A 27,526-nucleotide genomic window follows, 5' to 3' on the forward strand; every position below is an offset into this window, starting at 1 on the left:
AACCAACTCTCCTCAAAAGGGACACACCTCCCTCAAACACCAAACATGGTCTCCCTGCACAGCTGAATCAAGAAAACCTTTTGGAGACTAAGGAATGCTTTTCATTAGCCCTGATTTCTTTGATCTGTTTGAATCCATCTGGGTAGCAAGAAACATGGTAAATTTCTCTCTGGGGGTTTCAGAAACAGCTGTTTTATAGTTCTGGAATTACAGTTTTCCAAGATCTCCTCTACTGTTGTTTGGTTTTTTTTGTTAATCTAGATTTACCTTTTTGTGGATTATGTTTTCACTTTGTCTAAGGAGGCCCTCGCACTATGAAGACAAGATAAAACTGTTCTTTAAAAATTATTATAGATCTAAAAAAAACACATATGAACAGAACTTTTATAACTTAGTTATAACTGACTCCATAATCACATCACTGTTACCCTTCACTACACAACAGAAATACCCAAAATACTATAGAAGTTATGGAAAAAACTACAAACGTTTTATTGCATATGTTTACTATGCCAATAGTAATAGGTCAAAGAAGAATCAATTGCTTAGTAGTAGCCTCTCACCTTTCAGCACAGTTACTTGATACTGAAAATATGCTCTCAGTTGATACAGGTTTTTTTGTTTTTTTTTTTTAATGAAAAAAGCAGCTGTCTTTTAAAACAAGAAAGGCTTCTGAATAAGACAAATTAACTAGATAAATTATGTTTAATATGTTGGATCCATGTATACCAAAGAACAGAATATTTTAGAGATAATCTCTAAATAAAGTAACAAAATAAACATACTTATTCCAACCCAGTATTTCTAGATCTCTGACAAGACAGGAGTAGTATTCTGGTGGTCGTTGTATATGCAGCTCTTCTGTGTTCTTTAAAGCAATTTCCTGTTTAAAAGAACATTAAAAACATCATTAAGGGAGATTTCAATATTTTTGCATCTATTTAGTCATGTGATTTTCACAATTCATTCAAAAATATTAAGCTTATGTAAAATTAACTGTACACTGCATTTGTTTTGTTATAGCCTCCAGCTAAAGCAGACAAAAGCTGTTTGGTAAATTACTTCAGATACTGCTAATGAAAACATCTGCAATTTAAAAAAAACACAGATGTTGACAACATAGTCTTCAGATGCAAATATCAAATGTGCCTCTTTTTCAAGCTAATAAATTTGAAGCCAAGCATCTTGTCTGAAAGAACATTTTAAAAGAAGGTTCTGTGAAGCCCACAGCTGTTTCCTGAGCATCACAGCCACAAAAGAAGACACATATATGAAATCCCCCACATTATCCTTAAGCAACTATATACCACTTAACATACTCAATCAAAAAATACTCAATTTCTCAGTTTTAATATGATAGGATCCCAGAAAATAAGTTCTGGTATAGACACCTATCAGGTATGTTATAAAGCCTCAAAAAAGTTTTATGAAAAAGGTAACACCAGATTACAGACAAAACAAACCATATGTTCCACATGTTCACATTGTGCTACTTGTTCTTGAGAAGTGTGCTTTGGTTCAAATTATGCTTACAGGTCATATAAAGTGAGAGCTGTTTCCAAAGCTACAGTGATTATTAATGATGACTTCCAAGAGCACCTACCAGTGCCACTCAGTCTCAGTATAGCCTTGTGCTAAAAGATGGCAAGATGGCCCAACAATTAAAAAAAAAAAAAAAAAGAGAGAGAAAGGGGCAGGGAAAAGAAAAAAAAAACAAAACACAAGGAAACGAGAGGATAAGAGAAGCACAGCTTAACTGACATGGAAAACACTGAAACGTCACCATGAACAAGGTTTTCTTCATTATTATTAAACTGAATTCTGCACCGAGATAAACACTGAAAGTGAAATCATAAAATGAAAAAATGGGTATTCCAACAGGATATAATGAACAATTTTTCACTATGATGACAAAGTTTTAAACTTCGAAAATAATAAACATCAAGAAATTTCAAGAAAAAAAATCTAATGCAATTAGCAAAATATTTGTTATTACAATTACTGTGACCAACTTCAATATATCTGCTTTAGTATTTTAGACTTTTTGACATGTCTTCATATAATAAGGTAAACTTTATGATATTTACTTGTATAATAAGGTAAACTTTATGATTTAATTAAGAGCTAACAAATAATTTTCTGTTGTTTGTATACACAGATAATACAGAAATTACAATAAAACAAGAAGTTATAATTTAAATAAAATAAATTTAAAATAATGCCATTACATCAATCCTTTCTCCCAAGTTTGTCCTCTACTACTTTTTTTGTGCGCTCAGGTTCACTTCATGGTATGAAACACTTTACTATTTTGAATGAATTATACTTCCTCTGCAGTGTCATTTTCTGAGGTCTTATGTATCCAGGCAAATAGACTGGAACAACTATTGTGAAATACTCCAAAACAGCACCACATAGACATTTTTATGTCTTATTCTAAGTGCCTTTGCCTGCTTCAGCATAATCCAGTTTGGCAGGAATTGAACCAGTACTGAAGAAAGGTATTCTTATTGTAGAGCAGTAGTAAAACACTAGAAAAGTATTTTTGTTGTTGTTTTGAATAAAACTTAGTGTTTTATTTTTAAGTTAAGTAGGCTGTAAGCAAGTATTCTTTGCATAGAACGCTTTTATAATATTTTAGCAACAGACATGAAATGGTCAGTTTCACGCTGTTAACTGAAGACTTTGCTCCTCTTCTAAACCCAGATTAGAAACTCTTAACAGAAAATACACAGAAATCTCTGTAATATTAAAGAAAAGGTTTTCTACATTTATTCATCAAGTTCCCACAATGGTGAAAACACACTTAGCAACCCACTGATAGCGTGTAATCCCCTTGTATTATTATATGCCCCCTTTTTTAAAAAAACAAACAAACAAAACATCTGGACAACACCAAGAATTCCAAGAAAATCATTATAAAGAGGCTAGCTCTATGCTGAACATATTGAGATCACTTGCCCAAATCTTATTTTTTTCTGCAACAGTCCAATTTCCAAAGAGTACAGTAGCTTAAAATCTTAAAAGGATATTTATACAAGCATTATGTGAACAGCATACATACATAATCCCCTATGGAAAAATATATATATATATCCATCTATTAAATGGTAAACTGAAAAAAAAAATCATAGTAAAACCTAAAGCTATGAGAACAACCCTTCTCCCACATACATGTTCTCTCACTTACCAAAATAGTTTTCAGCTCCACCATAAAACTGACAAGATCTGGACAGCTGTGCAGCCTCTGGAGGAAACAGAAGAACAGAGCATCAGTGCATTTTCATCTCTTAACTTGTAATGGTAAATAATATCCATCTAAAATTTCCATCTACTTTTCTGGTATCATCAAGCCACTAAAAGAAAGAAAAAAAAAAAATCCAGCAATTAAAGAACAAAACTCCCAGAGCATAGGGAACTTCAGTGAAAATTTTCTGCCACCTTTGTCAAATAATGTCACGTAACATTTATACATTTTGTGAAGACTTCACACTTCATGTATTTACAAAGACATTTATGAAGACTTCAGTCTTCATCAGTGAGAACAGAGGCTTTTGCATCACTCAGAATGGTTTTTGGTTAAATTTTCTTTAAGAACTCTCCAGAGCCATTTGCTTTCAGATGCTGCAGAGGCTTAACGGATCCTTATCCATCTTCAAATGCAGCAGATATTTACACTTCAATTTCTTCAGCTCTCTACCTTTGGTTACTCTATAGTCACAACCCTTGTTCTACAAAGGGATGCACAGTCGGTGAGATAGTTTCTCAACCTGCACATGTGGCAAAGATGCCTTCTTAAAAACAAAGTATTCTTCATGACTGGAGTGCTGTTGTGTCCTTGCTCTAAAGCTTCATGTGGACACAGAGATTTAACTTAGATTTCTTGACTGCCTACAACAAAGAACAAGCTGGATAAATCCATAATTCATGTAATTTCTCATCCACGTATTATGAATAGTTTATAAGGAATTCTATACATCTACATATGTAAAAAAGGAGGAAAAACATCTGTTTCTAACTGAGATGCTAAAGAAAATCCCAGTAAGATGTAATCTGCAATTCATTAAAAAAATTCTATCCTAATCTTAGAAAAAAAAAAAAAAAACAAAAAAAAACACACCACTGCTAAAAAATTTAAATGTAAGTATTTTCTAAATACTATCAATATCAATTCACATTAGCCTGCAAATACTCAGGCATTTCAAAATAGCAAATCTTGGCTATGCAGCGAAACGAGAATTCTTTAACACTTAAAATAGGTGTACGAGTACTAGCTTTTTACAATCATTATACATATCAATTTAACAGAATCAGTTTTAAAAGTAGCATACCTGCTTTAAAATATGCCGATATCCATGCAGTATCTTCTTTAGTTGCCAGCTACACTCTATCCTAGACAAACAAAAGAAAACTGCAAAGAAAACTTTGTATTCATTTTAAATTAACAGTACATGATTTTTAGAAAGGATCAGAAAGTCTGGCGTCCAACAACATAGTTTTTTCTTTAGAAACCACAAAGGAAGTAAACAATACTTTCAAATTTCTTTGAGCACTCATATTCAAAGTTATTTAAAATTTTCAAATGTCAATACCCAAGGCCCATTAAAAATTAAGCAGACATTTACCTATAAAAACCTCTATTCTTTGCTGAAAACAACAACATAATTCTTGCAAGCTAATATGACTTCATAAAATGTACCAATATTTAAAAATGGTATCCTGAAAATGTCAAAGTTACCTATAATGCAGTTTTAACTACCTGACCTAGAATGTAATTAAGCTGTCTAATACCACAACAGTTCGGTTTACAGCAGGCTGGCCTAGGCAGAAGCACACAATACAAAGATAAAGATGAATGCATGCCTAAACGCATGCATGTCTACACACAATCCCCTCCCAAGACCCCCAACATCACTCTGACAAACAATCCCACCACTAAGAACAGCGGTTTTAAAGTTCAGTAACAGGGTATTAACCAGAAAAAAAATAAGGTTAGTGCAGCTTTTTTTTAAAATTCAAGTAAGTCATTGCTTTAATTTATAACTTTGCACTGAATTTTCTGTTTCCCAAATGGTGACATATGAATAGTCTGATTTAAATGAGCATTTTCCCCAAGTACATTGGTTTATATATAAATATAACCAATTAATTCCAACAGGTTTCAAACTTAATTAACAACAAAATATTTTGATGTGGGCAACACTTATTATCAGCGTTTATTAACACTGATGCTATACAATTTTGTTGCAAGGTTAAGTTGAAACCAGTAAAAATTAATTGCCAACACTCATACTGGGAAAAAAATACTAATTCAATTTCATATCCATCACTGCTTTTATCAAAATAAGCTTGGTTTCATATCTCCTTACACATTTTTTTTCTCTGTGAAACTATCTTACCTTGCATCTTTCAGTTGATGATCTACTGGTAGCAGTATCCGGATATGGAAGTCTCTACCCTTAAAAATAAGCACTTAGTTAATAGGAAGGCAAGCAAAGAAAAATAGACACTTGATGGAAGTATTCCCCATAGTATCAACTATGAAACAAGAAAGTTTCTCTTGTCTGACTTGCAGGAATATTATTCAGAATTTCTTCATTTAGAAAAAAAGCAGCATGAGTGACAGGTAGGAATAATCCTGTTTTTAATTCTGAAGTTGAAATACTCTTGACCTCTGCAACTCACAATACTCAGTAAGAACTCTTCAGCACATCACATTTCATTAAGCAAAAATAATAAGCTTTAGAATAAAAACACTATCCAAATGTGGGCAAAACCAAGAAATATACTTTAAGCCAAGTCATACTGAAGTATATGAAAGTCTGTCTTTGACTCAAGTAAAAGAGCAGACACTTACCACAGAAGTACTACACTAAAAAAGAACTCAGGCACTGATTCACAAAACATTTTCTACAAGGATTTAGAAACCTAAACTTAACTACGTTATGTTTCGTTGCAACTATGTTAACTACATTAATACATTTTTCTTGTTAGTGCAATCCTTATGATGCAGCCCCTAAACACCATCCACTTGTATTTTCAGTAATTATCCTGATTTGCGATCCTTCCTCTACTTTCTTACAGTATGATCAAAATAGGACTGAAAGAAAGAAGGTTTGAGAGGGTTTAACACCTCCCTAAAGTGAAGAAGGCACTTATCCTAAAACTTTTATTTCAGGGCATTTCACCTCAGTGTACCTTGAATTACACCTACAGACTCTTGAGATTTGTCCAGCAGAAAGGCATGAACAACAGGTTCCCTGTTATAATAAAATGACCAGTTCTCTAATGGTTTATCTCCGCTTCAGCAAGGCCTTCAACACTGTCTCCCCTAACATCCCCCTGAAGAAGGATGAGCTGAGCAGACAGTGAGGTGGCCTGAAAGGTGGCACAAGTGCCCCCAGGCAGGACTGAGTCCAGCTGGAAGCCAGGGATCAGTGGTGCGCACCAGGGGTCAGTCCTGGGGCCAGCACCATTTAACCTTCAGTAGTGACCTGAAGGACAGAGCAGGGCACACTCGGCAAGTCTGCAGAGGCCAGAAAATTTGATAGAGCAATGGATACATGATGTGGTCATGCTACCATGCAGAGGGATGCGACAGGTTAGGGAAACGAGGTGATGGGAACCTCACAGACTTAACAAAGGAAAGTGACAAGTCCTTTAGCAGGAGAGGATTTAAACCCATGCACCAACACATCAGGGAGGCTGACCAGCTAGAGAGGTCCCAGCAGACACCACACCAACCCTGTGCCAAAGGGACTCCTGCACTGTGTCAGGTCAAGGAGGGCAATGCCTCCCCTCTGCTCGGCAGTGGGAGCAGCCCCTGGAGCACTGGGTCCTCAGCTGCACCCCCAGTGCAAGAGGGACAGGGGCATATTAGAGCTAGTCCAGGGAAGAGCATTGAAGGTGATTTAAGAGCCAGAAGTCTCTCTCAAACAAGAAGCTGAGAGAGCTGGGACTGTTTAGACCAGGGAAGGAAAAGGATGAGATTTGCCAGTAAGTACCAACACCTGAGGAAGGAGGAGTAAGGAAAGTGAAGGCAGGCTCTTCTGAGCGATGCACACTGCAAGGATGACAGGCAGCAGGTAGAAGTTGAAATACAGGAAGTCTCACTTAAATGAAACGAAAAAAAATATTAGCAGTATAAGGGTAGTGAAATGCTGGAACAGGCTGCCTGAGAGACTGTGAAATCTCTCCAAAAAGCAACCGCAACCCGCTCCAGGTGACGCTGCTGGAGGACCTTCTGAGGCCTCTTCCAGCCTCATCCTCCCTGCGATCCTCATCGCCAAAAACAAATTATCTGCCTCAGAGGTGACCCCGGCTCCTCAGTGAGCGGCGTGCACATCAACACACGCTCCCCAGGCGTTAAAAGCGAGGCTTTCCTGAGGGCTGCCTGCACTGCTGCGCTCCGGAGCGTGCAAGCGTGCCGCTGCCCAGTTCCTGACTTTTATTTTCACTTCTTCCCCTCAAACCCTGCCCGCGCTTCCCGCCCGGGGCCGCGCCCGCTCTCCTCACGGGCTACCGGCCGCCGAGCCGCGGTACCTGCGCGGTGACGAAGCCCTCGTAGGCCGTCCCGTCGCGCTTCTGAGGCAGCAGCAGCGGGCACTGCCGGAGCAGAGCCGCCGCCGAGCCCGCCATATCGCGCCGTGTCGCCTCATATCGCCTCATATCGCCCCGTATCGCGCCGCGCCGCCGCCCCCGTTCGAACGCGGCGGCCGCCGGCAGCGCCCCGCCCCCCCCCATGGCGCAGGCGCCACACGGGGAAGGGGGGGGGTGAGGGGGGAGGCGGTGCAGGCGCGGGCGTTTGGGCGGGAAGGGCCGTTGGGCTGGCGCGTGCCGGCCGTTGGGGCGCTGAGGGGAGCCCGGCGCTGAGGGGGGCGGTGTCGTGGCGGAGCAGCCCGCGGTGCCGCCCGAGGCAAGGCGAGGCGAGGGGGCAGTTTGAGGTTTTTTGAGTTTTTTTGTACGTATTTGGAGAGATCCGAAGGCCTCGCGGACAGCTCAAGCTGTGGAGAAGTGCGGAAGGCTCAGCCAGGTGTCGGGGAGGCGGCGTTAGCAGGAGCTCCAGGCCCAGGGAAGGAGAAGTGGCTGCGAGTTTTTTCTCCGACAGCAGATAGAATTGTAGAACCATGGAATGTCCCGGGTTGGAAGGGACCCATAAGGATCATCGAGTCCAACTCCTGGCACCGCACAGGTCCACCCCAAATTTTAGACCACGTGACTAAGTGCACAGTCCAAACGCTTCTTAAACTCTGACAGGCCTGGTGCAGAGACTGCTTCCCTGGGGAGCCTGTTCCAGTGTGCGACCACCCTCTCAGTGAAGAACCTCTTCCTGATGTCTAGCTTAAACTTCCCCTGCCTCAGCTTGACACCATTCCCTCAGTCCTATCACTGGTGGCTAAGGAGAAAAGATCAGCGCCTTACCCTCCAGTCCGTCTTGTGAGGAAGCTGTAGACTGCGATGAGGTCTCCCCTCAGTCACTCCTCACAAGTCTTCCCCTCTATGCCCTTCACCATCTTTGTCGCCCTCCTCTGGACACTCTCCAGCAGTTTTGTATCCTTTCTGTACTGCGGTGCCCAGAACTGCACACAGTACTCAAGGTGAGGCTGCACCCGTGCAGAGCAGAGCGGGACAATCCCTTCCCTCAACCCACTAGCGATGCCGTGCTTGATGCACCCCAGGATCCGGTTGGCCCTCCTGGCTGCCAGGGCACACTGCTGGCTCATATTCAGCTTGCTGTCAACCACAACCCCCAGATCCCTCTCTGTGGGGCTGCTCTCCAGCACCTTGTTGCCCAGTCTGTATGTCATCTGGCAGCGGCTCTTCCTGCAGGGCTGGGAGAGAAGTGAAAGAAGTGTTTGTACCCCTAGGTCTTGGGCCCTTACCTTGGGAGAGCTGTACGTGGGGGTAGCTTGGAAATAAATCTGTGAAAAGGGGACATGATTTGAACTCCCTTAATTCGTACAGCATTATAGTGGCTGTTAGAAGTCCTGCTGCTACATGAGGGCAAGGAATGAAGATGAGGCTTTGCTTGTTCATTTGAGATAGATGTTAAAAATCGGTTGTATTCCTTCTGTATGCTGGCAAACTGCCAGTCCTTTATGTAAATTCTCCCAGTGATTTGCCCGAGCATCAGGTGTACTGCGCACAAACAGAGAGGTGGAAGAAGGATCCCAAGATTCGCCATTTAAATTCTTTGCAGTAAATGTTTTAAGAATATGCACTAATGAAAGGTTATAACGTATGCTGGTTAACACAGTTTTACATTTTGCAAGTGTCACCGATCAGTTCCAGACTTTCAGCAAATTATCAGTTACTGAGAAAGATGTGTTCTAGCAGTTCAGTTCTTTGTAAGAACAAGGGGTTGCTCTGGTGGTCATTTTTTCTTCTCTTTCAGAGAACTCTGAACAATGTGTGATTCAGTTAGCAAATCAAGAAAAAAAAAGTTTTGAGTATATGCACAAACAGGTTTTAAATACCATAACGTTAATCTGTATGCCCATAGTTTGCTCCTTAAAGCAGTTCATATCCATTTTTCTACCCAACGTGGCTCACCTCAAGCATTTAAGTTAATGCTTCATAGTTAATAAATAATACAAAGGATGCAATTAACTTTATTTTGATCAAAATATTTCTTGAGCTGTTTTATCTCAATATCTATTATACTAGATGTTACCTTATTTAGTTGGAAATATGTCTATGCTTTACCAAGTACAAAGATTTCTTAATTACACCAAATGCAAAACTGAAGACGACTTTTTTTGTCCTTTTGGCCATGTTTATCTTAGTGTCTAACATTAAAAGAAATGTCAAGCTCCTCTAGCCAAGTGCAATTATAGATTAATATGTCTAAATAAAACAAAATATAATATCAGAACCTAAAGTTATATTAGTACAGGGATCCAGAGAGCAATTACAATCATTAACTTCCTCTGAGTATACGTTACACTTTTCTTATAAAAAGCAGTTTAGCCTACGAGAAGCATCATGTTACTTTGATCTGGAACACAGTCCTTAGCATTTTTAAATCAGGAAAGTAACAAGATAACAGCAAGAAAGATGTATGACAGATACCCTTCTTACAGCAAAGGAGTCCTGGTTTGATCTTGCAGCCACAGGTCACCTTTGCTAATCTGATTACAATCATTGTTTCCCTGAAGAATCATAAAAGATTTTTTTTTTTTTTTTGTCCATTCAAATACAGTATTCAGCCAATTAATATTATTAGGAATAATAAAAAAAAGGACTTAAGTGACAAAATATGCAGTATGAAGACCAAACACTTGAAAGCAATAATATCTGAATATTTAATAGGCTAGGTTTTGCTAGTAAAATTATCCCACAAACAGAGACAGCAAGTATGTTCCCAAAAGATAATTCATGCAAAACCACTTAGTAACCTAAGAAAATGACATGATTTCCATTAATTATTTTTAAGTTTAATTTTGTTTTATCTAATGATATTATGAAAGGCAAGAAAATAACAGTGCATTACTCTCCACATTAGTATCTCCATCATAAACCAATCAATTTTACAAGATGCAAAATTGCTAATACTGTTATTGCTGTCCTTCATCATATCTCAGTGTCATTTTATTTGTCTTGCCCCTAAGATATGACCTGTGTATATCCCCACCTTTTTCCACAAGTCCCCTGAGTGACAGAATCTCATCCTAATCCCATTTCCATTTAGATGTTACAGAAAAGCATTGTAGACCTCAGAGGGAGTAAGTAATCATAATGGAAAGATAATAATATGTTTATGAAATCTGGATTTTATAATAGCAAATTGAAAAATTACAATAGTATTTGAAGCCACTGAAGGTCGATGTTACTAAGAGTGTAAAGCTGTCAATCAAGTGTTTTCAAACTTTCACAGTTCAGGCTGTATTTTAGTACATAATTGTTTCAGAGAGCACCTCTCTGCTGCTACCTGGTGATCGTGTAAATCCGGTGGCAACAGTTGTAATGATGCCTTTTTCACTGAAGTCAGAACAACTCGATAGTCTAAAAGCTACGCCAGAAGCATAAGTATCTGTATCTGATCAGAACCCACTGAGGAACGGTGAAACTTAACCAAGGTCCTAGACAAAAAAATAGTATTTAAACTCCATCCTCAGCGGATTAAGGGGTTTCCCTCTCTTGAACTTCAGTTTTTCACTGCTTGAAAGCACAACGCAGACACGGTAGCAGCTATTGGGACTAGATTGAACTTTCTGTGACAAAACCGTCAGGCTGTGTTTGTGATTTGAAAGAGGTTTTCTTGTACATCTCCAGCTGAATGGCTGGCTCATTGTTGTAAAAGATACTTCTGTCCCTTCACCCTGTTCCTGGCTGTGAAGCCCCTTCTCACCTACACCCATTCCAGTTCCTGATTTCCTTGTAAACTGGATTTGTTTGCTGATCAAAAACTGATCGCTTTTTTCATGAATTTGTTTTAGGCTGGCCTGGCTTGCTGAAGCTATGATGCAAGCACTAGAGCTGACGTGAAGAAAGCATCAGGAGGACAGATCCACAACCTTTACTACTCTCTTTGGAAATAGCGAGGTCTTAGATCAGCCACTAAGAAGAGTACAGGTGAGAACCACCAGGCTTCCCATAACACCACAGTCCTGACACGCTGCCTGTTATTGGCAGTTTGCACGTATCCCCCTTGCTTTGTTTTATGCACAAAATTTTTGCTACAAAATATTTATAGTGATTAGTGTAGAGTTGTCTTACGTTATACTTTATTTCAGGGTATTTAAAATCATTGTACATGGTTAAGTAAGCAGTGGATATTTTAAAATGTCTTAGGTCTAGAGGGCTATCAAAGCTCAAATTCATCTTCGTACATATATACAAAATCTTGGCACTCTGTTTGGCAGATGACCCAGTGAAATGACTGATGTATAAACATTAATGCATTCACATAAATTAACTTCTGTGCATAAAGTACAGACACTTTAAGCTCAATTCCATCGTCTCAAATTGTACAAATACTCCCTTTGCAGGCAGTGGCAACACCAGAAGTTGAAGCCAATCCATATGTTGTATTGATTCTAAAGACACAAGAGTATACAGTTAATCCCTTTCCAACCTTGCAGAGCACAAACTGTTGGAGATCTTCCAAGCAGCCAGATGAAAGTTGCCTTTCAGAACCAGGGAATGTATGTTGTTAGAGATTCCAAAAGATTCTGGGCCAAAATCTGGCCTTGCTTTTGTAGGTGTCAACTGAGAATATTTCAGTGGAGGTGTGTATATATATATATGCCAATGTAAATACAAAACTGATCATTATGTTGCAAGACAGGGTCTAATGCTGATGTCCTAAGAAAATCAAATTGTAGATGAAAACATTGCATTGTACCAGCTAGAAGTTTATAACCCCCAAAATATTTGACAGACACTTCATGATAGCTTTGATCCAGTTCAGAATCCTCAGATTGCAGTGTAGCTGAATCAAAGCAGCACTGAGGTTGAAGTGTTAGTAAATGACATTGTATTCCTAGTGTGTTAAGATGTATTGTTGACTTGCTATGTCCCAACCCTAGCGTCCATTGTGATCAGTGTTTTCTAGCACAATAAGATAAAAATGCTCATATTATCCAAAATGAGCATGGTCATGAAGACAGAGACATACCACTGATCATCATTTGTCTATATCTTCAAAGCTTCTTCACAATGAATTCAGAAAGCTTACATAATGAAAGTAAATTTTTAAGTGAAATTAACTGTTTTTATAGATTTCAAGGTGAAATAAGGATGCAAAACAAAGGCTGTAAATTTATATGCTTCTTTAAAATCATTCTGTATTCCCCTTTTGTTGGTATGTGCAAGTATACCAAACACTAATTTTAAGAACACTAAGGTCAGAAATGTTGCCTAGTATATTACAGATGTCCTCAATTACATTTAATTCTTGAACCATTTGAAAGAGTTGCCTGAAAACTCACAGAAAATCCAGCCATTTTTCATGGATAGAAGTCTATAAATCAGGGCAAATCCATTCTGTGTCTTAGAAAGAAACTTGAATACTTACTATTCTGTCTAAATTTTGAGTTGAATGTGATCAGAGCCTTAGAAATTCATTGTATCTGCATATGTACCTTAGGAAGAAATGTAGTGTTTGTCTAGATTGTTTTTCAAGCCAGTATATGTGATTCTAGTGCTTTTATGGAAAGCAAAAAGTTTACATTATCCACTTTATTACATTCAGATTTATAATAGTTTTAAGTAAATGCATAAGGAGAGCAGACTATAAAAGTAGAGAGAATACTGTGCAGAAATTAGAAAGAAAAAAAGAAAAATACATAATGTATGATGTAAAAAGCAACAGATAAAGAAAATTAAAAGGATTTTACTAGAGAAAAACAATTTCATTTTATTGTAAAGCTCTAAATGAATAAAATAAAGTCTTTGAATGTGAAGATGATTAAAAAGACAAAATCATTAGCTAAAGATATTTACAAGTTTAGACTTTCATTTTGATTGTAATTTTAATTAGCTGGACACTGGGGGGGATGAAAATGAAAGCCTACATCATCTACTTACTCTTTAAATTGCATTCCACCTTAATTTTCTGCTCTTCAGTTCTTAATTTTCCTCTATTTTTGTTCTAAGTAATCCGGTTATCAGAACAAAGTGATTTTCTCTCAGCCAGGTTTAACATTCAGTGTTTGAGTCTGTGAACCAAAAGTTCACCCCACTGCTTCAATTTTTATTCTTTCAATAGCAGAAACTCTCCAGGAAACTTTTCCAGTCTTTTGTCTGTACAGCAGGGTTCTTTATGTACACATGACAGTTATGTAGCTAATAACAAAGGATTCTATTTTAAAAATAATTACATTCCATTTACACAGTTTCCCACAGAATTTACTCATAAAATGCAGGATGCACCAAAAGATTAAATGCCATTTTCCTGTTCATTAAAGCCATTTTTCTAAATGTAACTGAGTTATTTGCTTTTTTGTCTTGGAAGAACCACATACCCAAGAAGTGGTTAGAGTCAGTTTATTCTTAAACAAAAGAGCTAATTGCATTTAGGGTGTGTTTGCAGCGTACATTTAACTTGCAGATTTGTATCCTAATCTCAGTATGTGGCCAGATACTGCTTTCTGAGACAGCAGTGCTGGATGCTGAGGTCATTGTTGACCTCTGACTGTCCTTTCTATGCCAAAATGGGCTTCCTCATGTGGTTTGGCTAGGTGAAGAAACACAGTGGATCCTACTTCTGGCAAAGCCATCCAACTTGATTTAAATACTTGATTAAAGTGATTGAAGAAAATTATGATGCCTTTTCCAAAAAACTCTGGAAACAGAAATCCAGAGCTGAGATAGGTGCTGCAGGTGTGTGAGCAACAGTCTAGTTAGCACGTGAATGTCTGTCTATATGAAGGACTCCTCACTGTTTTTGCCTTCCCCTGAACACTTTCTGTTGTCCAGTAACATGGATTCTTCTGCAAGTTGACTTGTAGGACGACTTGTTTTGGCCCACAAGGAAGAGCTGTGGAAAGGGCATAAAGCGCCTATTAACACGTTAGGGTGTTAATGTGCACTGAAAATAGGTTTTACAGAAGAGGGAGCAAACCCGTATTTCAGCCCATGACCTAGCCAGATTAGCTGATCTGAGCTAGAATTATCTATACTGCAACTGATGTTTTCTTTTAAAGGTCAGCAGAGGAGTTAATACTTTTTTTCAGTAAGTACTTGCTCCTTTCCAAATAATTCCTCTTAGGAACAATTCAGTCCTGAGAGTTGTTATATACTGTTATTATAGGACATGATTAGTTTTAGCTGGCTAAAAAACAGCAAGCATAGTTTGATCTTGACAAGATCATTTCATCTCATTGTTTAAAAGCAGTTCAGTCACAAGCCCCCATTTCAGGGAAGAACACAGATAGTCACTCAGGCCCTTACTGGGAGAGGGTTTACACTGAATATATAAAACCGTCAGTGTAACCTACAAATAAGCTCTCTTTTTAGTGTCATTTCAGTTCAGATCAACAATGTGCTTTTGAAGCAAATCTCTGATCGTCCCTATATTCTGTACTTTGATTCATATCACGGTGTGGAAGCACATGAACTAAATACCCTTTGGATTAAACTCCAGTAGACCATGCTGTGATGCACCCCAGATGCAAATGAGCATTCAGTCAACTGAATATGACTACCACTAGTCTAAAGTTAAAAAAAAAAATAGAAAAAGAAAAAAGAAAAAAAGAAAAAAAAAAAAGGAAAAGTGACATGGACATCACACTTTCATTACCAACAGTTTTGTTTTTTTACCACTCCTTCTGGTTTGCGAATGCTGCTAATATGGGCATGACTTTAAGTATCATCTACCTCAAATTCAGCACCTCCCTATTTCTAGTGGTACTGATCTCCATTTTATAGAATTGGATGTTCATCACGTAGTCACCCTCTCCCAGCTATCTCTAATAAGTTCAGAACTCTGCCAAAACACAGTTGTCTGTTCCCTGGGCAGAACAGTCAATTGCAAGTGTTACATTTAAAACCAAAGGTCCAATTACAAGACCAATTTATGATCTCAGTTGAGCCAATATAAATCTGATATAGTTCATTGACTTTAACCTGACTGCAGTAGCTTTATTCCCGGTTTGCTCATGTGTAATAAAATTGAGTTCAGACAATGGCTTTGATCATTACTTTTTAAAGAGTTAACTAGTAACCTAAGTTGCAATACAGAGTCCTTCCACCTTTGAAGCAAGACTTCATAATTACCACTTCTGGGTCAAAAGCATATATTCAGTCCAATGGTGCTTCAAGGAAGGGAAGTGTCTAAGGATTTTGCTTAAAGAAGTGTGAGGTAGGCATGTGGAGACACTAACAAAGCTATCTAGAAATGAGGACTGGTCATCTGATAGGGTATGCATATACACACACATACAGGAAATACAAAACAAACAAACAAACAAACAAAAAACACTCTGCCCAAAATAATAGATAGGGTTAATTTAGTTTACACAGTTTGCTGTGGAAGTATTATGAATTTTTGAGGCTTTCGGTTGGCCAGGTTTGGTGGAATTCTTCAAAGGAGAGGTTCATTATCCAGAATCTGCAAAGGCCATGTTTCTGCAGACTGAATATTTTCAACACCCAAATAGAGAATAGGCATTTTGTCTTAGAGTGTCAGTGCTTCCAGTGCTTCCATCCTATTCTTGGGGAAGGGGAGAGGGGGCATATGGTAACTTAGCACTGTCAAGCTAATGTCTGTATAGCAGGAACACAGCCCTTCATGAGTTATTTAAAGCACTTAACAATAGGCTCTTGATCTGTATTACTCTGCAGAAGAGCCTGTCTGTCTTTTGTGACTAATGCAATTTAGCAAGGCAAATCTCTGTAGACAAAATTTAGATTTTTTTCCCCTAGCTCATTCCCTTATTCCTGTAGAAGCATGGGAAATTTCTGGGTTTAACATTAAATTTGTAATAGAAATTTCAATACAGTTTAAAAGAACAAAATGCAAACAACAAAAAAATATCCCGCATATTGGAAGAAAATCCCATCACATTTTTGTGCATTTTTTGGAATGTGGTTTAAAAACCCAGATAGGCACATATGGCTCCATAGCATGCAATGCTATTGAATAAGCAAGCACCAGTACTACATAGTCACTTTTTAAACAGGACTTAAAATACTTTTTCAAGTTTTAGGGAAAGATTTCCCTAAAAGATGCTAGGTATTTAGCATTTATATCATCTTTCCTCTCCTGCTATTGTTATTTTTTTCAAGTTCTTTATCTTTTATCTTTCTGGAATTTCATTAACAATAGTACACATTTTAACTTTTTTTTTTTTAAGAACTTTTTGTAGTTCAGGTATCTTAGATGTTGGCAATAATTCAACATCAGTACTATTTTTAGTTTTTCCACCGTCTTCTTGGCATTTTCTCAGAGTCCAGGGAGTAGTTTGTATTTCAGTGTTTCCCAGTGCTTTAAGAACTAGCAGAAGTCTCAAAGGAAAGATACAGCAGCAGAGCTCTCTTCTGGGCTCTTACAACCAGCCTAGTCCCCTTTTTCCTCTGATAACTATTTGTGAGTTGCCAGAAAAGAAAGGAATATACTCTCATGGATAACTTGCTTATGTTAAACAGTCTAGTTGAAGTATGATTAGCCATTCCCCATTTTCAAAAAAGAAGAGTCACTTGAGAAGATATTTAAGTAAACATATAGTTTGGGAATTTATGTCAGAGCTCTCCAGATATAGCTTCCTCAGGGGAGCTCTGATCTAGAATTCTTTAAGATTTATGGAGACCCCACTTTACTGTATTGAGCTTCATTTTTGTCAAATTAACAGAAAATGCAAATGAAGAAACACTCTACTCAGTCACCTGCTGCAAAATAGCTACAGATAACTGATTTTCAGTCAGTGACTAACTTACATAGGAACAAAATGACTAACTCAGACAGCAAATGCTAGATCTAATAAAGCATGTGGGGACTTAAGGCATGATTAAAACAGAATTCAGATGCCTAAATGTAAACTGACATAACATAGCCTATATTAAGTATATAACAAATAAACATGCATCAACTAAAGGTGAAATTCGTAACATTCAACAAAGTTTTCTTACCTAAGAATCAGACTCTTCTACAATCCGATCTCACCCAGCACTATCAACTTTTGAATGTATGATAGCCCTGGGTTTATCTTTGCATCGTTGAATGCTTTGAATTAGTCTCAGGTACAGGAATTACAGAAAAAAAAAACATGCAGAGACACAACTTTTTGAAGAAACAACAAAACTAAAACAGGTTTAGAGAATTATCCATCAAATTACATTTTTAAGACTGGCTATTAAAATGTTGATGAAAAACTATAAGATGATGAGTCAGGGACACTAAACAACCGAATGCATGGGTTCTACAAGATATTACACTAAGTACTAAAAATTTCACTTTATAACCCAGTGTGATTAAATAGCATACTGCTGAAAATGCAGATGTTATACTACTATACTTAAAAAAAAAAAACAAAAACCTTTTAAAGTTGTTTCTAATTAAGTCATGAAAGATCACAAAGAAAAGGGAGAGGGGCTTTGCTAAGAGTGTAGCCATATGGAAGGACTAGGTTTTGAGGCTGATCTTTTAAGTTTCATTCTTCAAACTACGTGGCCTTGAAGCCACTGAAAGCTCAAAAGACCTGATGGTGAAACTGGGAAATGTTGCAGTTCTGTTGTACTACTCATTAATGAGTGTAAGCTGCTTATAAGGAAGCATTATTATTAAGGAAAATCTGTTTTTAGAATGACCTTGGGCTCATATTTCCAAGGTAGCTAAAGAGAAAGTAACGTTCACAGAACTAAAGATTCTTGCCAGCTACATAACATTCAAATCTCAGTTAAGCATGTTTTAAAATGGTAGTGATGGTGATTGATAGAAAAAATCAAATATTCCACCTACTTTTCAAAACAGAGGTTTTAATATAAAATAAACCATGAGCAAGGACAGCAGGATTTATGAAAGCAATCATTTGTATATGGGATTTTTTTTTTATAATAATCCTGACTTCTCAGGCATTAGGCAGGAAACTTTCTGAACTAAGGAAAAGTGTGAGCTTTCTGTTTGTTTTATATGCGTTAGAAGCTCATGTCAATAAGTATTAAAATACTCCATAACACATTTGAGATTGCACATCTTGCTTAATACCAAAAAAATATCAGTAAGGATACCTCTGTAATAGTGTCTTCTGTATTCCAAAGGCTTTTCTTCTGCCATTCAACTCACTGTCACAATTTTTTGTCTGAAGAAATCTCTTAACCATAGCAAATTATGGATGAATATCTTCAGGTATGGGAACAAGCCCATCAGTCTTTATCAGCTCTCCTTGTTCTGGGGTATTCCATCCATACATGTAAATCCATTTTTAGAGGGTCAGGTCTGGGTCTTTTTCACTATTTTCTTCTCCATAACTAAATTCTTCTAGGCTGACCAAGAAGTGTGTTTCTGTTCAATCTAATGTTCTGTGTCCTTTACAGAAATCAAACATCCTGATTTGGGATCTGATCATCTTCACTTCTCAGTGGGTCAGTAGTTATTAGCTGATTCCATTCTGTCCACATCCTCCAGTATATGAGCCAAGACATTCATAAAAATCACATGCTGGTGGAATTGTGAAACATACGCATTCTTATGCATCTCTTCTGAAAAATGAGTTGAAGGAACAAATTCTTTATAGTGTTGGTCTTGCAGGCTCCTTAGCTGATATGCCAAACTAAATGCTCTCTTGCATTTTTGAGTTCTAGATGCGACCTCTTTACCTAATCTTCTAGGGAGCTACTTTAGGTATACTGCATTATTCACATCGTTCTTATCTCTGAAGTTCTTGTCTTTTTTGTTTGTTCATTTGTTTGGTTTTGTACAATGACCATAATATGAACACAGTTAGCAGTGTCTGAATTGACACAAAATGATCCAGCCTTCTGGTGGAGTTCAACTTGTATTCTATGTCTGAATGTTACATGGTTTTTATGTGGAACATCTACTTCAGAAAGCACATTGGCTCCTATAGTGGTGTGATACATTATAGATTTAATGCAGCCCAATCCATTAAAAGCTTTATCAGTTTCATTAACTGTAGCTTGTACATCCATTTCGGAAGACAAATTTGTTTGATCATATGCATTTGTTATATCTGTTATAGCTATTATATCTAAGAATGTTTCCCCTTCCACTCTTTTTAACTCTAGCCAGTGGCATCCCCTCTGTAGAGAGAACAGTTTGGCTTCATCTCTTGAACATTTTATTTTCTCACTTTATTTGAGCATTGTGTAGCTGTTGGTTTTTCTTCATATTTTTACAGTTAGTGTATTTCACGTACCTGTCCAAACATGTAGCCTTTATTTCTAGCATTGCAAACTAGTATTTCAAGGGTCTGGTTTGAATATTTATATAGAAACAGAATAATTAACTCAATTTCTTTGTAGCCATCTAAATTTGGCTCTCTGAGTGTATCCCCAGGCATGCCATTTGCTTTTGTAAACTTTGAATTTTTTGCTGGACAAAGAACAATTTGTAAAATCATAATGATATATAGTAAGACGTTTGTTCTCCAAACAAGTACATAGAAACCAAAATTAAGCAGATCTTTTTTATTTTTACAAGATTTTTTTAATATTTAGATAATCTATAAATATTTAAAATGTTATAATATGTTTTTTCTAGAGTTGCCATTTTTCATTAAATGAAAAATATCTGCGATCATTCTCATAAGCCTCTAGATTTTTTTATAAAGAGCAAATGATTTTTTAGGGAAGACCTGAAAAAGATAGAATCTTCCTCGCAATACATTTTAGCTGCAATTAAAAAGCAAAAACGAATAAAATTGTTTTGGTTCAGTCTTTTGAAAGTTCCATGTGTGAGCTGTCATCTAGAATATTCTGCATTTTCATATTCATATGCAAAACACTGAAACACTGTTTAGTGGTCTTTTCATGATGCTGGTTTTAAAAAGCAATATTTCTGTACTATGATCTTTCTAGGGTAGATCAATGTTTCTTTGTGTGTGTGTGTGTTGTGTGTGTGTTTTTTTTTTTTTTTTTAATTATTCAGCATTTTCCAGCTACTTCTGGTTGCATGGAAATATACAGCAGGTTTTGGAACACTCTGGCCCTATGGCTTGCAACTGTGTAGATGATTCCTCTCCCTTTTGATGTTTTTCTACAGTACTTCTTCCAGGAGAATGCTTCAATTGCTTCTGGGGTTGCAGAGTTCCTTCCAGGATGAAACAAGTTCATTTGGTCTACTTTTCCAAGATTCCATTTATTTCTGATGCTACATAATTAGAACAAGTGGTGGTTGAAAACTCTCCCCAAAACGAATCTCCTGCTTTGATTCAGAAACTTGGATCAAGGTCATGACAAGCTATACTCCTCTCACCTCTCATACTGACTCTAATGGATCCTGGACAAAATTCTGGAGTTGATAAACTTTAAAAAGGCCTTTCTTCCAGGACAGTATAAGTTTTATCCTTTTAAAAAAACAAAACAAAACAATCGTTTAAGCAGAAATTCATTGCAAAAAATAGCTATGTTCAAGATGGGCATCCTAAAATATTTGATATTTTAAATCTATGGTAAATGCGAAGAGCATTTTTACTGTCCTTTGTACATTATATCATTCGGACCATTTGTCTTTCAAAGGACTAGTAAACCTTAATTTTCTCTAGCAGCTTTGAATGGATTTTTATTGTTTCTTACCACAGCCTTTCAACTCTAGTAATTTGAAAACTAAATATGAACTGCAAAACTCAATCAATTCTGTAGTACTCTTTTAATATCAATTCTTATATAATTAGCCCCCAAAATATGTTCAATTACTGACAATTATTCTCATGTACTTTGAGGGACAACACTAATTTCACACTTAGCAGCATTTTAAAAGCAAGGTGATTCAAACACTATAGAAAAAAGTTCCTCTCTCAAGAGCTACATAGCATTATTGCAGTCTTTACGAGAAAAATATGATTCCATTGTAGTACAATACCAGAATTCAGATTTTACAAAAACACGCAAGTATATGCCGATTACGTTTGTCAGGTGATTCATGTTAATATTCTTACAATGCTAACTAGGTCTATTATAAGCATGGTTGTGTACTTTTTACGCCAGTAAAATTATGGGAACATCCATGGAAATTGATAGGCCAGATTAAGACTAATGATTAGAGGGACATAAACAGAATCTCTTACTTACAGATTCCTTTCTTTTAAATTGCCTGACAGGTATTGGAAGCATCCATTTGGTACTTAGCGAGGTTAAACCAATATACCTATATGGTATTTTACAGCCATACACAAGCCCTTATCTGCATTCTAAATCAGTTTGTATCTGCAAACTAGTTCCAAGCCTGAGTCCATATACTAATCTTAATGTGTTGCAGAGCTTGTGCTAATAGACACAATTTCATAGCTTGCTTTTTAGATGGGGCTCAAGTCTCCACTGAAGTACCCAGCACAGAAGTTACCTGCCTTTAATCAGCTGAAATTATGGGTGAAAAAAAAAGATGTATTTTTGCAAAAAAAAAGTCCACACCTGTAGTTGCTCTATCCAACAGTGGGAAATAAAGTAGAATGTGAAGTACAATATCATTTAATTTCACATTGATGCCATGCATGTAATGCACTGTACCATCTGATGCTTAGCCATTTGTTGTACCCTATGACCTCTTTTCTCCCCACTGAAAAGCCCTAACAGGCTGGCTCTGGAACACAGGACAGAGTTTGGCTGTGCTTCTTTATGCTTTAATGTGATTGGTAGTATGAACAGTAATGAAAAAAATGTACAATCAGAAGGGCAAATGCCATCCTTGGGTGTTCCCATATGCAGGTATATGATGTGTGTGTAGGATATTGACTGGTATTAGCAGCATCTAATAGAAGACTGTTTAAATGTAATAGACTGCAAATTGTAAACTTTTAAAATATTACCGTATAGCTTTAGTTTTAGGATAATTGCAAATTGCTGAGAAATCTGTGCCTCTTGTGAGTACAAGCTGCTAAGGATTTCTTCTGAGCTGTGTTTTGAAACTATTGCAAAGAAATAACGTAGAAAACATGAGGTTGTAATCATCCCATAAGAAGACCATTTACATTCCTTGAACTTCATCTTGTGCTATTTCAGAAGATGAAATAATGTTGTGGTGAAGAGGAAAGGTGTGTGTTAAGAATTTGTGTCCCTAAGAGAGTAACAGCATCTGGAAAGAGGGACCAATGGGCAAGGCACTTCTGTGCTGCTTCAAGCCATACCATATTTATAGGCTGAATGAATGAGCTCTGTTCTCTGAAAATGTTCATATCTGTCTGGCCTCCAGCTGAATGGAGTGGAAGGCAGGTACCAGACAAGCAGCAGCTTCCAGAAGCTGCCTTAGCGTTCAATTTCAGATATTTCTAATACACTTTCATATCAAACCCTGGTGATCCTGAACTGTTTCAAGGTACATTCTCTCGGTTTATAAAATCATAGTTTTTCTAATCTATCTGCCCTATTCTTTCTCTCTGTCCACTAAGAAAACATGTGGAAAGGATTGGTGATGTCATTATGGAGCTATGGTAATGATTTACAGCTTCTGTTTCAGAGAGGTCATTGCAACTATCAGTCACTTTGTAAGGACAAATTATTTTTGTTATATCTATGTTGTTGGACTCTTTGATGGATCTTGTGGCAATTGGACATTCTATTTATTTATGTGCATATTTTTAAAAGGTTGTCAGTAGAGCTGTGAGCATTGACTGGGTACTCTTATTATAGAGTAGTAAAAATCCAAATAAAGAAATAAATCAAATGACACCTTCCTCAAATGAGAGTTACAAAATGGAGCCAACAGATATTGATAAGTAGCAGTCTTCAGAATATCTACTAAATTATCTAGTATGTGCTATGAAGTTTAAGCACAGAAGACATGAAAACAGAAGAGTTATTGTCAAAACAGCACACAGACACTTAACAACAAAAATAACAACCTTTTGTTGGCAAATGACAGCCAATCTTAGCTCTAGTGTATATCTCAATGATATGAAGCAAAGTTGTAGGATAAATAAAATGATACACGTTGCAACTTCCCAAACACTCTCTGAATAGCTGAAGAATAAAGACTAATAACTGAATTCCTGCAAAGGATAGATCCAAGGTTATTTTATTTTAAACGTAAACTTCAAATACAGTCCTACAAGCACCGTTAGGTGTAGTGCTTTTGTTGTTATGATTTCAGTTTTCACTCCAATTTCAGGTGAAAAGCTGCTTTAAACCTCTATAATCATGATGTTAAGGTGAATCAAAGCCAGTCCATGGTACTAAGTGTGATAACCAGTTGCAGGTTTTGCAGGATCTTGTAGTGGGTTGGTTGACATATTTTGCAGAAAGCTAAGGTATATCTTCTCTCCCTTTTATGGCATACTAGTGCTATTATATGTCACCAGGAAGAAAGTTAGAATATTATAAAACCATAAGAGTCAACTGGAGCATGCCAGTGACTACTCAGGGAACATGAATGGCAACACAAGAATGTAATAATAAAAGGAAGCCCCAGATCATGCTTAGTCAGCAGCACTGGAAAAAAATGCCTAGCTTGGGGAAAAGAGGTGCACCTTGAGGACATACGTAAATTATAACTCAGAGGTTAAGTAGGATCTGTCTTTGGGGAAAAAGAGGAACTGTGCATGTATAAACCCATCTTTGAAAAGTATATTAAAATGTGTCCTAGTCCAAAGCCCACTGAAGACAATCATTTTTTTTCTGCTGACATGTGAGTCTTTGGATAACTTTCTTGGAGGTGACACAGTCAGCCTCAGAAGCTCAGAAATAACACTGTGGAAAAGTATGATTTCTGCAGTATTCCACAGTATGTATAGATACAGTATTGAAAACAGCTCAGTGCTGTTAGCAATGCTTAACAATCCACAACTTGCCAGCAGTAGTTATCCTCCCCAAAGTGAATAATGTCTATACAAATTAGGGGAAAAAGTATTTATAACACACACCATATCGACTCTGACAAGAGCTTTTATAATTTAGCAGATATCTAGTATGCATTTTAAAATTAGGTCACTCTAATCTAGCTAATTGCAGTATTTTTTAGCATGGTAGACCAATCCAAACTACTATATAAATAATGTCTTTTTTAAAATTTAGCTAAACATTTTATGTATTTACTTACACAAAAGTTCTCTAAGGATATGTTTTACTGGTTCAGATAGCCTCAACAAACATTTTAAAGCTGAAAAACTGAAATAGCAAAATATAAAATTCAGGGAGTATAAAAGGTCTGAATAAAACTGCCAGAGCACAGAATCTCATAGCGAAGGCTGAAGTTGTATTGTGAACTCATCCGCTTTTGTTTACCCATTGCAGTGCTTTTGGTATATATCAAAACAATATGTACAGCAATACCTAGGTACAACACAGTGAGTTAATAATGGAGCTTCAGTCTTAACTGTGAATTCCCGTGCATTAGTTCGTATATTGCCGATATAGATGGGGTTTTGTGGTTTAATACATAGCAGCACATAGAGTGTCAGCTGGAAATCCATTTCACAGTTGTGGAACAATATACAGAATACAATAAACCCATTCCCACCTTCCCATTCCTTTCTTACAGTAGGAAGCCAACATTTAGAAACCCATAGCAAACAAACACCTGCTAAGCATAAATCACAGGCATGAACACAGCACTGGACAAGTTCAGGGAGATATGATGGGAGAAAAATCCATGAAGAACCTTAATATTCATTAGGAAAACCTAACATTTATTTCACAAACTGACAGGTGGCCAGCGAATCGACTTCAGAACAGCCATAAAGAGAGAACTGGTTATTATGCTAGTAAAATTTAAACAGCAGAGCTTTTTAATAAGCTGCACTCTGTTAGGAGTACACTGAGGGAACCCAAGCAGGAAAAAGCAATAATCACATCTAGCAATAACAAGAAGATCGACTAATATCCATCATAATTTTTTCCTATTTTGCTTCTGCCTATTAGTATGACAAATAGTAGAAGCAGAAGCAGCTTAACAAGATACTAAGCAAAACAGGTGCAGAAACAAAGGCATCTTCCACTTGGAGAGTCAACATTTTTCTTTGGAAAAACAAAACAAAACAAAACAAAACTTATTTGTTCTGTGCAGGTTGGAGCCTAGGTTGCCCATTGTTGTTACCCATTGTGTGATGTGTGCATTATTTTATCTCTTCCTGCAGAGTTTGGTTGTGACATACATAACACATGTGCCCATAAAGTTACCCAGAAATGCACTAAAAAGATTCAATATATGTCATAGCAAGCATATTTCTTTGTTAATTCCATAAAGACAGTCTGTAGAAGCCAAGTCTCCTACAATTTTTGTGTCCGCAGTGGGAGAAAACGGCACATTGCATGCTATCATTATCACAGAATTACAGTGTACTGTGTAATACCATTACTCTTGCCAGAGAATGATAGTGGAAATGGCAATGCCCCATTACTAATGCTTAATGTATGACCAATCAGAAGCTGAAAATCATATGACCAGTGGCAGCTTATGCCATCCCATCAGTTAGTAAATTGGATGCAGTTTGTCAGATGGACACAATATCCCTCCACTGTAGGTGGTCTCTGTTTCATTAGGTTTCAGATTGATGGGAGTGAACAATAATCCAAAAATGTGCAATAGGTACATCAACCTCATTTTTCATTAACAGTGCTTCCCAAACACATTGGAAGCAGGTACAAAACATAGATTTTGTTTGGCTTACTTTGATCCATGCAGAGACTATTGGGTTTCTGACTTCGCTGCTGGAGGCTTATGGTTTCAGTTAGCAGAACCTGGTACAGCAACTGGATGAGGTGTTTTTGATATAATCTCGTAATTTCGGTATGATGCAGAAATAGTGGGTGGCAAAGCTCCTTTTTTTTTTCCTTAGGAAGTGATGAGTAACCAACATTCTATTTACATATAAGGCATTAGTGTTGCTAGAGCAGCTTTCTAAATTACATGGTAGGTGCAAGAATGGTAGTGATTTTTTTGGTATTTCACAAGAGATACAGATATGTAGCTGCATTTTTGCTGCTTCTAAAAGAAACTGTATTTCTTAAAGTCTCTCCCAAGTTTGTTGAAATGATATACAAAGCAGCTACTAGAGTATCTTACACATATTTGGCTTACAGGGATATGTTTTTGTTCTTAGTGAAATAAATTAAAGCAGTATATTATGTTGCTCAAATTCTGGGTAGTTGAAATTAAGGTATTTTTAAAGCATGGTGCTTTGGACCAATGGAAATAATGTAAGATTTATAAGGATGGCAGAAAACTGATATTAGATATTACTACAGATGTGTGGGAACTGCTATCATCAGAACGGATATAACACCACATGCTTTCACTATCTTTGGTTGGTAGTTTTCCCTCTAATTTTTATATTGAAGACGTGTACACAAATTATTAAAAAGTTAAACATACTTAGTTTTAAAAATAAAATCAAAGATCTAAATACAATCTTATAAAAGAAATATCCATCAATTTTCTCTTATTTAAATTAGTTTTTATGTTACCATGAATGAGTCATATTATGTAGAAGTACATATACTGTAAATCATGTAACTTAAAACTATGTATGTAGTCAAAATGGCCAATATGACTTGCCCTTTAGATGCCTTCCTTATCTCAATTTTACAAGTTTCCATCCACAATATTTCATTGTGTCGCTGAAAAAGGTACTTCTTGGTGCTGAAGATTTAAAGAAAGCTCTTCAGTTGAACAGCGTGAACGTGAGCACTGTTCTATATGGGGCTGAGGGAGGGGGATGTCTGTGTGTGCATGTATTTGGCATGAATTTATATGGAATATATTAACACAGGGTCTCACATCATGCCATCTTTTCAACAGTATTTCTTACTATTGTTTAAGAATATCTTTTTGCTTTTATGCTTTTCTGTAGTTATCTAACATAACTGGGCAACTTTTCTTCTGAAGTTCTAAAACATGTGTCCGTTGCCCTGGTTTTTCAGCCTTGAGCATATCTCTTTAATATATCACTTTCAAGGTGATGATACATTGATATTC

At 37.1% G+C, this 27,526-nt stretch overlaps 1 protein-coding gene and 1 long non-coding RNA gene across 4 annotated transcripts in view; one reads left to right on the forward strand and one right to left on the reverse strand.

The window, feature by feature from the left end:
- Positions 1-7,736, reverse strand: part of FANCL (FA complementation group L) — a 29,817-nt gene extending 22,081 nt beyond the window's left edge. The window contains exons 1-5 of one of the 3 annotated variants that reach the window (XM_084514601.1): positions 7,543-7,736; positions 5,400-5,453; positions 4,332-4,392; positions 3,191-3,247; positions 786-883 (exon numbers count right to left, since the gene is read on the reverse strand). In XM_084514601.1, coding sequence (XP_084370727.1) covers positions 786-883; positions 3,191-3,247; positions 4,332-4,392; positions 5,400-5,453; positions 7,543-7,658 — 386 coding nt within the window. In that variant the 5' untranslated portion in view covers positions 7,659-7,736. Of the gene's footprint in view, positions 1-785; positions 884-3,190; positions 3,248-4,331; positions 4,412-5,399; positions 5,459-7,542 lie in introns of all 3 variants that reach the window. The other 2 variants (XM_084514603.1, XM_084514602.1) reach the window with 2 other exon arrangements.
- Positions 7,737-7,898: 162 nt separating this feature from the next.
- Positions 7,899-27,526, forward strand: part of LOC311434414 — a 29,743-nt gene continuing 10,115 nt past the window's right edge. Inside the window, exons 1-2 of the long non-coding RNA XR_014691466.1 lie at positions 7,899-8,597; positions 11,439-11,574. This is a non-coding gene — a long non-coding RNA (uncharacterized lncRNA). The remainder of the gene's footprint in view (positions 8,598-11,438; positions 11,575-27,526) is intronic.

The sequence above is a fragment of the Aythya ferina genome (assembly GCF_964211825.1).
Source record: "Aythya ferina genome assembly, chromosome: 3".
Taxonomy (NCBI): domain Eukaryota; kingdom Metazoa; phylum Chordata; class Aves; order Anseriformes; family Anatidae; genus Aythya; species Aythya ferina.